Source organism: Beta vulgaris, chromosome 2, assembly GCF_026745355.1.
Source record: "Beta vulgaris subsp. vulgaris cultivar EL10 chromosome 2, EL10.2, whole genome shotgun sequence".
In the NCBI taxonomy this organism is placed as follows: domain Eukaryota; kingdom Viridiplantae; phylum Streptophyta; class Magnoliopsida; order Caryophyllales; family Amaranthaceae; genus Beta; species Beta vulgaris.
In genome coordinates, this window is record NC_079203.1 from 23002955 (window position 1) to 23014114 (window position 11160).

General features: G+C 36.0%; 1 protein-coding gene across 1 annotated transcript; it reads right to left on the reverse strand.

The window, feature by feature from the left end:
- Nucleotides 1-7333: 7333 nt before the first annotated feature.
- Nucleotides 7334-8276, reverse strand: LOC130590470 (uncharacterized). Its single transcript, XM_057392915.1, has 2 exons — nt 7618-8276; nt 7334-7574 (listed from the first exon to the last, which is right to left on the reverse strand). Exons 1-2 carry the CDS (start codon nt 8274-8276, stop codon nt 7334-7336), a joined length of 900 nt encoding a protein of 299 aa, XP_057248898.1.
- Nucleotides 8277-11160: the final 2884 nt, after the last annotated feature.

Below are 11160 nucleotides of genomic sequence, written 5' to 3' on the forward strand. Positions count from 1 at the left end.
TAGAAGAACCAAGTCGAAAATTTTAGAAAACTCAAAGTCTTTTGTGGAGATTTACCAAAAAAATACATTCCTCATTGTACTTCAAAGTGTGGTCTTCTACTATAGCCTAGAAGGAATGTAATTGATCATCATTTTCCCTAAAATGTGTAGGTGACCTTCAACTTTTAATGAAATTTGGAGATAGTATAACACCCCCAAATTTCTCTCTTTTGGAAAACTTATTTTAATATAAAACTCCTTGAGAGTATTACCGCCACGTGATAACGTTAAAGGCTTTAATACTAACTAGTAATTGAACTTGAACTAATGCAGCGGAAAAAACTTAAATAACTTCTCTTTATTAATATAAACTTTATTGTACACTATATAACAATGGAAATAAATAAAGTAAAATAACAACTCCTTGACTAATTATGATTCCTCACTAGCTCCCCCACATGAAGTATGCATCATATCAATCTGTAAAATTTGCTCGCCAAAATAGGGTCATCACAGCGACAAAGCCATAAAACAAAACAAAACAAAAGCGTGTCAGTAAAAATACTGAGTACACGTATATGTGGAATAGTAAACACTTTATTTAATTAATCCTTTGAAATATTTAATTTTGAAAAACCTTTCTGGATACTTGATAATACTTATATAATATAAAGTATGTAACTTTGATAAAAAAAAACCTTGTTCTTGCCTAGATACCTTTCCTAAAGTGTGCACACCCCCAAGTTTAGTATTCCTTACTGAGTCTATTATGAGTGGTTACTACCTTGTCCACATGACATATACAAAAAGTACATGGGTAAACAATATAATGGCTACCGTTCTTGCTAATAAATAACAAGTTGTTGCCTGGGTAAATAATATTAATAGATACCGTTCTTGCTAATAAATAACAAGCCGTTGCCTCTTTATAAATGCGATCATAAAAGATCATATCTAATAAAAATCCTTCTGAAATAATCCTCCTTTAAAAAGAATAGTTTTACTTATAAATTTAGCCCTATAAAGACATAAATGAAATAACTTGCTTAGAAGGTAACTTTTGAAAAATAATAATAATTCAAACACCCCTTTTTAAATATTTAAATATCAAACTCCTTGTAAATTATATGAATATAGATTCAAAGATCAAATTTTATAATAATATTGAACTAAAGGTATAACACCCCTGAATTTCGAGTGATTAATTCAATTAAATAATATTAAAATTCTATAGAAAATTCGACAGAGTTCCGTTTGAAAAATGGACTGCGTAAAATTTAATTTAGGACTGGCGTCCGAATTTTAAACTTGTTTCAACAAATCATCAATCCAAAATCCAAATTCCCAACAACTCCACCCATTTCAAATACCAACGAAATTCCTGTATAACTACTCGAAATCCAAACGTGTTATTCCACGATTATTACCAGAATAATCGCTAAGGACGAACTACCTGCACCAAAACTAAATTAAAGCTTATTTAAAACTATTACAACCCAACCGAATAAAGATTTAGGTGGATTAATATTTACAACCCTAAGTCTCAAAATTTTGATTATATATAAGAAATGCACCAGAACAGAAATATTAAAACTATATTTACGCAAAACTAGTGGACGTTGCTCTCCACCCATACCCCGACTCTAAGCCTTCATGTACCTGCATATATCAAGCATGTAGTATCAGCCAAACAGGCTGAGCAAGATTCAATACTGTAAAGCCAAATATATGTGCATGTAGGATGCATTAATTATATCCTACAAATCATTCACTTTTGCAACCCCAATACTAAATAAAACATTGTAAAACATTTTTCTTCATTTCTTTTCCAAACCAAATACTTTTCTATTTTCTCTGCTAAAACAGTTTCTTTCAGAATCTTAGAATCATAAATCTATGGAATGGAACGAACTTATTTCCCATTGGGCTAGCTAGGCCCTCCGGGTAACTATTGAAAAAGACCCCTAGTGTGCACACCCCACAAACGGTAAACCGTAGCAGAAGATCTAAGTCTGAGGTACTGATCAACGTACCCCCAACTATTCTGTAATGTCGAGACGATCCCGACAAAGTTCCAATTCCTTGAGACACATAAAGGCAATCCCAACTAGTTTAAAAACATAAAACTATCCATAAGTCTTTTCTGTAACTATTCTATAATTCAAGGTTTGAAAATAAATTATCTGTATTAGGAGGAACATCCTCCTATTTAAACCAATCTCAACTCAAGAGAGATACATACCTTTATAATCTTTTCTCGTAAATATGAAAGTTTTAGTTGAAATCTTATCTTTTGTAGACCTTTCTTGTAACTATTAAAGATTTGAATAAGGAATCTTACCTTTTAAACTATATCAAACCAACTAGCATAGTCAATACGGCTCCTCAATGAAACGGAATCTACAATATAAATGTGTGTACTTCGTAAGTAAAAGACTTGGATACAACTAACTCTAGTTCACAAAGCCATCAACCTTTTCTAATTTCACATAAAACATCAAACAAACATATCATGTTCTTTTGCCATATAAATGACTTTCATGTTCTAACGTCTAACTCAAACCGTCTAAGTCAAACCGTCTAACTTAAACCGTCTAACTAAAACCCTTACCAAATTAATCAAAATCATCTTACTTTATATAAAATCAACATTAAAGAATCATATGTTCATATGGTAACTCAAAAGTTCATTATGAAACAATTATATGAAAAGTAGAGTTTTAAATCAACTATATAAAATATGAAATTGAACAGAAACTTAATATGAGCATAACTTTCTCCTACGAAGTCCAAATCAAGCGTTTTTGAGCCTACTTGAGTAAAATTTCAATGGAACAACTTTTGTGAAATAGTATTTTTGCTAAAAATACCCGTAAATTGCCTAAAAACATAAAATACGAACCTGAACTGGTAATTCTATGAATTACAGCACACTATATTCACTTGAACATTAACAAGCTTCCTACTATTCTAAACTAACTATTAAACTCATGAATGAACATTCAACTCAATAAATTCCACACCCAAACTCTAAAATCAAAAACCCCAATTCAATTTCAATCTAAAAACCCTAACTTCATAATTTTAAAAGAAAACTTAAATTAGTTGAGGAATTCATCTTACCCACTAATATAGAAGATTGGGGATGAAAAATAACTTGCAAACGCCCCTAATTTGAGCACTAAATGCTCCAAATTACAACAACGATGACCCCCTTTCTCTCCTTGCGCCGCCTACTTCAATGGTGTCACCTCTAGTGGCGGTTGTGGTTGTGTCGTCGGCAACAGTGGTAGTTGTGTGATGAAGGAAGAATGTTAAAGATTTTGAGAGAAGAACATGGTGAACGGTGGTGAAGCACCGTTATGAATGTCGTTCTTTTTGTTTTGTTATTTTTTTTCTTTCCTTTTTCTTTTCTTGTTTTATTTTTCCCTTTTCCCCCTTCTTACATATATGTGAGTATATCTCCTCTTATTACTATTATTAGTTCAATTACTTACTAAACTTGTCCCACTATAAGCATATAAATTATTTATAAAATAATTCTTAAAGATAAATGAATTTAAATATTAAATAAACTAAAATATATAATATAGTTAATAAAATAAATAATAAATTTTTCAAAAATCGGGGTGTTACAATCTACCCCCTTAAAATAAGTTTCGTCCTCGAAACTTGAAACAATTCTTAAACTCGTAGCGAAAATCCTACCACTTACTTTAGCTCATTAACTTTACATGTTTAGCCAACTATCTATTATTAAAGTACGAAAGATAATAACTATATAGTATCAAACTTGCACATAAACTATCTCACTAGCATATCTCAACATGCCATTAACTTTCAGTAGATCAAACACTTAATCAAGTCAAAATTATCTTTAAATACTAAGAATTGAAATGAAATCATACTAATTCCACCCTCCCTAAAAAAATTAGTTACGTCCTCGTAACTATAAGCTACCTATTGAAATAGGTGGGGATATTGAGCTCGCATCGCATCCTCGGATTCCCAACTAAGTTCATCGTCCTTGTGGTTCGACCACAATACTTTCACCAGTTTAACTTCTCCATTCCGAGTTGCTCGAACTTTACTATCAAGAATTTTCATAGGGACCTCAACATATGAAAGGTTATCTTCTAGTTGCAATTCATCAGGTGTGAGTACATGTGAGGGTCACTAATGTAGCGACGAAGTTGAGAAATATGGAAAACGTTGTGAACTCGAGCTATCTCTGGAGGTAATGCCAATCTATAGGCAACTTCACCTATCCTTTCTAGGATCTCATACGGTCCGATGAATTTAGGGCTTAATCCCTTCATCCCGAATCGCATTACTCCCTTTATAGGAGAAACTTTCAAGAGTACTTTCTCACCGACTTCAAACTCTGCATGTCGTCGTATTTATCAGCATAACTTTTCTGTCTATATTGTGCCGCTTTCATTTTCTGTTGTATCAGTTTTACTTGTTCTACAGTTTCTTGGATCATTTCAGGACCAAGAACATAGCATTCACTAATATCACTCCAACAAAGAGGACTACGACACTTGCGGCCATACAAGGCTTCATATGGGGCCATTCCTATTGAAGAATGATAGCTATTATTATACGAGAATTCTATCAAGTCCAGTCTATCTTCCCACGAGCCTTGAAATTCTAAGGCACATGCCCTCAACATGTCCTCGAGTGTTTGGATTGTGCGCTCTGTCTGACCATCAGTAGCAGGATGAAATGATGTACTCATTTTCAACTGTGTCCCTAAGGCTTCTTGAAGCTTCTGCCAAAAATTAGATAAGAATCTACTATCTCTATCGGACACAATGTCCTTTGGCACACCATGTAAGCGCAAAACATTCTTCCTATATGCATCGGCTAGCTTTTGATGTTTCCATGTATCTTTCATTGGTACGAAATGGGCAGACTTGGTGAGTCGGTCCACAATGACCCAAATCATGTTATTACCATTAGGTGTTCTTGGAAGTCCAGAGATAAAATCCATAGAAATTGAGTCCCACTTCCACATTGGAATCTCCAAAGGTTGAATCTCGCCTTGAGGTCTCTTGTGCTCAAACTTGACTTTTTGGCAAGTCAAGCACTTGGAAACATACTCGGCGACCTGTTGCTTCATGTGAGGCCACCAAAAGGTGATTTTGAGGTCTTTATACAACTTGTCACCTCCTGGATGTACCGAATATGGAGTCAAATGAGCTTCATCTAAGATTTTCTTCTTCAGTCAGGTATGTCAGGAACACACCACCTACTCTTATAGCGAAGACTCCCATCTGCATGGATCTTAAAATAAGCATCTTCAGTATCTTGAACCTCTCCATCTTTTTCTTCAGAAGTGCATAAGCATAGTAGCTTGGTTCTCCTTAATCTCATCGTAAACATCTGGTTGCAATGTAAGCGAGTTAAGCTGTGCCCCAACTCGGACAAGTTTGACACCAAAATTCTGAAATTCATCTCTAAGTAACCTTCTCGAAAGTGTCGTGTGCAATGAGTGAGAAGATTTCCTGCTAAGCGCATCAGCGACAACATTGGCCTTGCCTTCATGGTATTGAATCTCCATATCGTAATCCTTAATCAGCTCTAACCATCTTCTTTGTCTCATATTCAACTCTTTTTGCGTGAAGATATACTTGAGGCTTTTATGATCAGAGTATATTTTGAATGAAGTACCAAGCAAATAGTGACGCCAAATTTTAAGAGCAAAGACTACAGCAGCTAATTCAAGATCATGTGTGGGGTAGTTCGCCTCATGAACTTTTAATTGTCTAGACGCATAAGCTACAACTTTCCGTTTCTGCATAAGCAACATCCAAGGCCATTTCTCGAAGCATCTGTATACACCTCGTAGTCTTGATCCCCATTAGGTAAAGTTAAGACTGGAGCTGTAGTAAGACGTCCTTCAACGTCTGAAAAGCCTTCTCACAATCATCATTCCATTCATACTTGGTGCACTTCTTCATCAAACTTGTCAATGGGCGAGCTATTTTGGAAAAATCTTTCACGAATCTCCTATAGTAGCCGGCTAGACCAAGGAAGCTGCGAATTTCAGTCACATTCTTCGGACTAGACCATTCAGAAACCGCTTGAATTTTAGATGGATCAACTGAAACACCCTCCTTAGAAATGATATGACCCAGAAAAGCCACTTTCTCGAGCCAGAATTCACATTTGGAGAACTTTGCATACAAGTGATTTTCTCTCAGTATTTGCAAAACAGCACGGAGGTGCTCTTCATGTTCACTCGCATTCTTTGAATAAATCAATATATCATCAATAAACACAACAACGAATTTATCCAAATAAGCTCTGAATACCCTGTTCATTAAATCCATGAACACCGCTGGAGCATTAGTCAAGCCAAAGGGCATAACTGTAAACTCATAGTGTCCATAACGGGTACGAAAGCTGTCTTTGGGATATCTTTATCTGCAACACGAAGCTGATGGTAACCTGATCTCAAGTCGATCTTAGAGAATACTCCTGCACCGGCCAACTGATCAAACAAGTCATCTATCCTTGGCAATGGATACTTGTTTTTCACAGTGACGTTATTGAGTTCTCTGTAGTCAATACATAATCGTAGGGTACCATCCTTCTTCTTCACGAAAAGAACTGGTGCACCCCAAGGTGATACACTAGGTCGAATGTAGCCTTTATCTAGCAACTCTTCTAATTGAGTTTTCAGTTCTCTCATCTCAGCAGGCGCCATTCGATAAGGTGGCTTAGATATAGGTCCCATTCCAGGTACCAAATCGATGTTAAATTCCAAATCACGCTTTGGAGGCATATTAAGAATTCATCTGGAAACACATCTTGATACTCATTCACAACTGGGACATCTCCGAGCTGTGGCTTTCCTTACTAGTATCATGAATATGGCAAAGGTACATAGGGCATCCCTTCCTTAAATAAGACTTCAATGTAAGAGCAGAAATAATCTTCACTGGACGGCGACTATAAAGCACATGAACACCCTTATGACTCTCTATTGTTACCTTTTGTTTCGGACAGTCTATCTTGGCTTTATACTTTTCTAGCCAGTCCATCCCTAGTATTATATCAAAATCTTTCAAAGGAAAAACTATTAGGTCAGCGAATAAGGTAGTTTCACCATAAGCTATAGGGACATCTAAATACATCCTATTACACGTGACACTTAGACCAGAAGGAATGAAATATCGGCCTCACAAGGTGTGACACTTTCTAAGTTTAACCTTTTTGCAAAAGTTTCAGATATAAATGAATGTGATGCACCTGAATCAAATAGTACGTAGGCAGGTGTAAAATAGATAGAGAAAGTACCGGTCACTGCATTCCCTGGTTATCTGCATCTGCTTGCTTAAGATGATTAAGGTTGCCCTGTTCTTTTTCTCAAACTTCTCTTAGCCTGAGCAGCATTAGCCGTTCCTGCGCTACGATTTGTAGCTGCAGAAGTAGTTGGGCGATTACTAGCTGTACTAGCAGTGGGTGTCCTCAACACCTCATAATTGCGGCCAATCTTAGCATCAGGGTTAGTGAAACACTCATAAGCTCTATGCCCCTCCTTCTTGCAATAATTACACGTCACCTTATTGCCTTCACAATCCCTCCTGGATGATTGTTTTCACATCTTTTGCAGAAATAACGACGAACAGGTCCTGGGTTGTTTTGGATTGAGATTGGCTCTGGGCTTGGCTACGGGGCTGAAACGAACTCTGAGCACTCCTTGAGGCTTGTTGACTCTGACCTCCTCTATTGAAGTTACCCCTAGGACCCCGATTATCAAAGTTTCTGCTCTTGTTTTGACTAAAGTTATTACCCTTATCCCATTGTTGGGTACTTTCTTTTGTAGGAGCTTTCATCTTTTCTGCGGCTTTCCTTCTCTCCTTGATTCTCTCGGCATTGCTAGCACGAGTATAAACTTCGTTCAAGGTCGTGAAGTCGGCCGCTCCCATATTGCTAAGAAGTTCAAGATCAAGTTTTTCCTCGAACCTCTGAGCTCTTTCTTGTTCATTTGGGACCAATTCAGGCACGAAACGAGACAACTCAAGGTATTTAGTATAAAAGTCTTGGACAGACATATCTCCTTGCTCCAGCTGTTCAAACTCAGATCTCTTCCTTTTCCTCATATGAGGTGGGAAGAACTCAGCGCGTAGCGCCTTCTTGAACTCTTTCCAACCAAATTCCTTTGTCTCCACCTCCTCAAAACCATCCTCATCGTATGTGACTTTGGTGGTAAAATTATCTTTGTTGTTGGTCCACCAGATATCAGCATCTTCAGTGAGATGGTAGGCTGCGGAGTCTACTCTCATCTCTTCAGGGACCTGGAGAGTGACGAAGATCTTGTCAAACTCTCTAATCCAATTCTCCATCTTCACGGGCGCCTTTTCCATCATACTTAGGCGGCTTCTTCCCGTCAATTGCTTTATGCACAGCAGCAACTTCAGTGATAGCTACTTTGCTAGTGCTAGTAGTAGCAGCTCGTGCTTCCGCTAGCAATTGCACAGCCTCAGTCATGGCCTTATTAGACTCGGCATCTGCGCATCAAAGCGCGCATCTCTGATGATTTACTTCTTTTGCGCTTGTGCATCTTGTAAGCACTACATAAGGTAAAAGAACTTGAATCTCGATAAAACACGAGTATAACACATTGATTGTCATAAAAGAATATTAACTCTCAAATCACGATATACAAAAACAATCACATAATTAATATAAGCATATAAACAACACAGAATATACACTTCCCGTGTATAACCCATCTCACTTTCTCACCTCGGCTTGTCAAAATTTTAGTTTCCTATCATCTTTAACTTAACCCAGTCCTTTATTAACCTAGGCTCTGATACCAACTATAACACCCCTGAATTTCGAGTGATTAATTCAATTAAATAATATTAAAATTCTATAGAAAATTCGGCAGAGTTCCGTTTGAAAAATGGACTGCCTAAAATTTAATTTAGGACTGGCGTCCGAATTTTAAACCTGTTTCAACAAATCAGCAATCCAAAATCCAAATTCCCAACAACTCCACCCATTTCAAATACCAACGAAATTCCTATATAATTACTCGAAATCCAAACGTGTTATTCCACGATTATTACGAAAATAATCGCTAAGGAAGAACTACCTGCACCAAAACTAAATTAAAACTTATTCTAAACTATTACAACCCAACCGAATAAAGATTTAGGTGGATTAATATTTACAACCCTAAGTCTCAAAATATTGATTATATATAAGAAATGCACCAGAACAGAACTATTATAATATATTTACGCAAAACTAGTGGACGTTGCTCTCCGCCCATACCCCGACTCTAAGCCTTCATGTACCTGCATATATCAAGCATGTAGTATCAGCCAAACAGGCTGAGCAAGATTCAATACTGTAAAGCCAAATACTATGCAGGTAGGATGCATTAATTATATCCTACAAATCATTCACTTTTGCAACCCAATACTAAATAAAACATTGTAAAACATTTTTCTTCATTCTTTTCCAAACCAAATACTTTTCTATTTTCTTGCTAAAACAGTTTCTTTCAGAATCTTAGAATCATAAATCTATGGAATGGAACGAACTTTATTTCCCATTGGGCTAGCTAGGCCCTCCGGGTAACTATTAGACAAAGACCCCTAGTGTGCACACCCCACAAACGGTCAAACCGTAGCAGAAGATCTAAGTCTGAGGTACTGATCAACGTACCCCCAACTATTCTGTAATGTCGAGACGATCCCGACAAAGTTCCAATTCCTTGAGACACCATAAAGGCAATCCCAACCAGTTTAAAAACATAAAACTATCCATAAATCTTTTCTGTAACTATTCTATAATTCAAGGTTTGAAAATGAACTATCCGTATTAGGAGGAACATCCTCCTATTCAAACCAATCTCAACTCAAGAGAGATACATACCTTTATAATCTTTTCTCGTAAATATGAAAGTTTTAGTTGAAATCTTATCTTTTGTAGACCTTTCTTGTAACTATTAAAGATTTGAATAAGGAATCTTACCTTTTAAACTATATCAAACCAACTAGCTTAGTCAATACGGCTCCTCAATGAAACCGGAATCTACAATATAAATGTGTGTACTTCGTAAGTAAAAGACTTGGATACAACTAACTCTAGTTCACAAAGCCATCAACCTTTTCTAATTTCACATAAAACATCAAACAAACATATCATGTTCTTTAACATATAAATGACTTTCATGTTCTAACGTCTAACTCAAACGTCTAAGTCAAACCGTCTAACTTAAACCGTCTAACTAAAACCTTACCAAATTAATCAAAATCATCTTACTTTATATAAAATCAACATTAAAGAATCATATGTTCATATGGTAACTCAAAAGTTCATTATGAACAATTATATGAAAAGTAGAGTTTTAAATCAACTATATAAAATATGAAATTTGAACAGAAACTTAATATGAGCATAACTTTCTCCTACGAAGTCCAAATCAAGCGTTTCTTGAGCCTATCTTGAGTAAAATTTCAATACGAACAACTTTTGTGAAATAGTATTTTTGCTAAAAATGCCCGTAAATTCCTAAAAAGCAAAATACGAACCTGAACTGGTAATTCTACGAATTACAGCACACTATATTCAACTTGAACATTAACAAGCTTCCTACTATTCTAAACTAACTATTAAACTCATGAATGAACATTCAACTCAATAAATTCCACACCCAAACTCTAAAATCAAAAACCCCAATTCAATTTCAATCTAAAAACCCTAACTTCATAATTTTAAAAGAAAACTTAAATTAGTTGAGGAATTCATCTTACCCACTAATATAGAAGATTGGGGATGAAAATAATTGCAAACGCCCCTAATTCGAGCACCAAATGCTCCAAATTACAGCAACGACGACCCCCTTTTCTTCCTTGCGCCGCCTACTTCTATGGTATCACCTCTAGTGGCGGTTATGGTTGTGTCGTCGGCAAAGGTGGTGGTTGTGTGATGAAGGAAGAATGTTAAAGATTTTGAGAGAAGAAGATGGTGAAGATGGTGAACGGTGGTGAATGGTGGTGAAGCACCATTATGAATGTCGTTCTTTTTGTTTTTTTTTTCTTTCCTTTTTGTTTTCTTGTTTTATTTTTCCCTTTTCCCCTTCTTACATATATGTGAGTATATTTCCTCTTATTATTATTATTAGTTAAATTACTTACTAAACTTGTCCCA